Source organism: Solanum verrucosum, unplaced genomic scaffold (assembly GCF_900185275.1).
Source record: "Solanum verrucosum unplaced genomic scaffold, falcon-dt-bn FXZP01000031.1, whole genome shotgun sequence".
NCBI lineage: Eukaryota > Viridiplantae > Streptophyta > Magnoliopsida > Solanales > Solanaceae > Solanum > Solanum verrucosum.
In genome coordinates, this window is record NW_026020194.1 from 1,886,799 (window position 1) to 1,890,591 (window position 3,793).

At 33.9% G+C, this 3,793-nt stretch overlaps 1 protein-coding gene and 1 non-coding gene across 2 annotated transcripts; both read right to left on the minus strand.

The window, feature by feature from the left end:
- Positions 1–74, minus strand: TRNAM-CAU (transfer RNA methionine (anticodon CAU)). Its single transcript has one exon. It is a non-coding gene; the product is annotated as a tRNA-Met (tRNA).
- Positions 75–2,826: 2,752 nt separating this feature from the next.
- LOC125829588 (uncharacterized) lies at positions 2,827–3,444 on the minus strand. The gene has a single exon (XM_049508794.1). The coding sequence runs from the start codon at positions 3,442–3,444 to the stop codon at positions 2,827–2,829; it is 618 nt and encodes a 205-aa protein (XP_049364751.1).
- Positions 3,445–3,793: the final 349 nt, after the last annotated feature.

The following is a 3,793-nucleotide window of genomic DNA, read 5'->3' on the forward strand; positions in this document are numbered from 1 at the left end:
AGGCGGGGACAGGATTCGAACCTACAATCTTCAGGTCATGAGCCTGATGAGTTGACCAATTCCTCTACCCCGCTTCTCTCCTTCTCTTTCGAACTCCGAAAATCAAGGTTCGACTTGCATGTTGCTGGAATGAAACGAAGCTTTGGAACAAAATTATGCTTCTTGCTAGGCCCAGTTCTAATATTCTCAAGTAACACTCTTTGTTTCTGAACTTCTTCCTTGACAGTAAAGTACTTTAATTTCATATGTTTGGCACATTTGAAGTACTTATCGTTCTTGGAGAAGAATATTGTTGCAGTATTATCACAATAAATTTTCAGCGGCTTGGTAATGGTGTCGACAACCCCAAGTCCTGAAATAAAGTTCTGCAACCATAATGCATGAATTGTGGCTTCATGACATGCCACAAACTTTCTTTGCAGTTTTTTTCAGTGATCAATTCCAGGATTACTTTGATATCTTCCTAGCATTCCGACTTTGTGCAAGTTTGAACATACATCAAACTTCCAACAATAGAAGATAAAGGAATTGATTTCATTTCTTTTCGTTCTACATCATTCTTTAGACATTGCATGAGATTAAATTTGTCCCAATTTTTTTTTAATAGGAACTATTCTTGCTGAACAATTGTTCATGTTAAATCTCTCTAGAACTCTTTCGATATATCCTTTTGAGACAGTACCAATAATCCTTGTGATCTGTCACAGAATATTTCTATCCCTATCACATAGGATGTCTCACCCATATATTTCATTTCAAAGTTCATAGAGAGAAAGTCATTTGTCTCACGCAATTATGCCTAAATCATTAGCAGCAAGTAAAATGTCATCAACATACATGACTAAAATATAAACTTACTCCCACTAATCTTTTTGGCATATGTATCGATCAACGATAATTTCCTTAAATCCAAAAGATGTTATAGTATTATTAAATTTTATATACCATTGTCGTGAGGCTTGTTTGAGTCCATATATTGACTTCTTTAGCTTACACACCATTTGCTCTTTTCCTTTAATTTTGAAACCCTCTGGTTGGTCCATATAAACATCCTCATCAAGGTCTCCATTAAGAACGACAGTTTTCACATCCATTTGATGTAACTCTAAATCATAATGAGCTACCAAAGCCAAAACAATTCTTAATGAGTCTTTCTTTGAGACCGATGAAAAGGTCTCTTTATAATTAATGCCTTCTTTTTTAGTGTATTCCTTGGCAACAAATCTAACTTTATATCGTTCAATATTACCATTTGAATCGCGTTTGATCTTGTAGACCCATCTACACCCAATTCTTTTAGAACTTTCTGGTAATTGAGCAAGATCCCAAACTTTGTTGTATTCCGTGGATTTTAACTCTTCATTCATGGTGTCAAACCATTTATCAGACTCAGTGCTTTCTATGGCCTGTGAAAATGAAATCGGATCTTTATTAATTCCAATGTCAAAATCTGACTCTTGTAAATAAATCACAAAATCATCTGAAATGGCCGATTTTTTTAATGGCACTGTTTGTGGTTTATTTGTGTCAGATACTTGCGAGTTAGTTCTTTCTTGAAGTGTTTCACCCAAATGTTGCTCAACATTGTTAAAGTGTTCTTCAACAAGAGGAACAACATTTGTGATTGGTGCGGAAGTAGGTACATTCATGGGCAATGAAATATTTACCCTTACCACATTATTTTCCACACTTTGTCGTTCAACACTCCCACTAACTTCACCATTCTCAAGGAATTTTGCAAATGGACCTGGACATTGTTCTGATTCGTTATACTTTCCATAATATTTACCACCTCTATCTGACCTAATGATTTTCACTTTCCTATCTAATTGTATTTCAACCTCATTAACATACACTTTGAGAGCGTCCGCTGCTTGAGATTTTCTTTCAACAAATAGATAAATTCCAAACGTGAAAAGTCACCGATAAAGGTGATAAAATATTTTTCTCCACCTAAAGATGGAACATCAAAGGGTCTGCAAATATCAGTGTGTATAATTTCAAGAAGCTGAGTACTCCTTGTGGCACCTTTCTTGGTATGCTTGGCTTTCTTTCCTTTAATGCAATCCAGGCATATATCAAGATCAATAAAATTCAGATTCAGAATAATCTCATTCTTTACTAACCTTTTTAATCTTTCTTTGGATACATGACCCAAACATTTATGCCACAAATAAGCAGAACTTTCATTTAGTGATCTACGTCTAATTATTATTGAGTTTCAATCTATATAAACCGTTAATAAGAACACCAAAATCATAAAAAAAAATAGTATTCTTATATCAATTGAAACAACCATGTCCAAACTTAAAATCAAATCCAGAAACATCAAGTCTTGAAAGAGAAATCAAATTCCTAGAAACTAAAGGAACATAAAGAATCTGTAATAGATCAAGGTGATGACCAGTCTCCAAGATCAAACGATAAGTCCCTATGCCTTCAATTTTAGCCTTCATGCAATTTCCCATGAACAAGAAATTTTTTTATTTGAATTCGTAGTTTGAATCGTAGTGAATCCCTGCAACATAGTGGATACATGAGTAGTTGCACCAGAATCAAGACACCAAGTATTATTAGGAACTTTTACTAAATTTGATTCGAAACATACAAGGCATTAAATGTACCTTTCTTTTCAAACCAAGCTTTACGTTTCAGGTAACCTTTCTGATAGTGTCCTTCCTTTTTACAAAAACGACAAACATCAGCTTTGAGTTCATTATGAGCATCTTGTGGAACTTTAGCAGGTGCTTTATTTTTCTTAAACTTGTTGGCTTTCACTTTAAGTCCTTTACCAGCTCCTTGACCCATGCGGTTAATGGAATGACCTCATTGTTTCTTAAGTCTTGACTTCTCTTGAGTAAGCATACTGGACAATTCACTAACATTCCACTTATCTTTAATAGTGTTATAGCTAATTTGAAATGGTCCATACTCAAGAGGCAATGAATTTAGAATAAACTGAACCAAGAAGGTGTCATCCACTTTCATCCCCAAGGTCGAAAGTCTTTCTGCAATGTTAGTCATCTCGATGATATGATTTTGCATACTGCGTGACCCATCAACCTTCATGGTCGTAAGTTCAGACATTAGTGTACCAGCGAGAGACTTATCAGTAGAACGAAAATGTTCTCCCACAAACTTTAGGTATTCCCTGACACTTTTTGTTTGTGGAATAGTACTCATAATGTTGTTAGCAACAGTCATTCGCATAAACATAAGGATTAATCTATTAAAGCGGCCCCATAATTTATGAAAAGACTTCTTATCCTCACTGCTCTTATCAGTAATGGCAGTAGGTTTGTCATTCAGCAGAGCCAAGTCAAGATCCATCACACCTAAGTGGAACTGGACTTGTTCATGCCATTTAGAGAAGTTCATTCCATTAAACATAGTAACAGACGAAGCATATGAATGAAGAGGAATAACTGTAAAATAGATATACATGCTCACAAAATTATAAAATAATGTGAATTCAGTAAAGCAATAAAAATATATCGTAATTCTCTTTTAGTTAGATACTACGACATATTATCATAATTTAAATGCCATTCTTTTTTATCTTTAATAGGTGATTGAATATTTTTAATCAAATATATACGACATCTTTGGATATACAATATATGTTTGACTAAACAAATATTAATTTACCTCATAATTTTCACTATTCGTAGAATGATAGATTCACCTTTGGGTAAATTCTTAAGTTCTAGCAATAGTGAAAGTCAATTTATCTATTTATTTTCAATATAGGCATTTCATTAACTTTCATAGATAAATGACAATTTTATGAATG

Bases quoted from the DNA above. Each gene is read 5' to 3' on its own strand.
- LOC125829588 (XM_049508794.1), bottom strand. From the start codon at position 3,444: ATGTATATCTATTTTACAGTTATTCCTCTTCATTCATATGCTTCGTCT.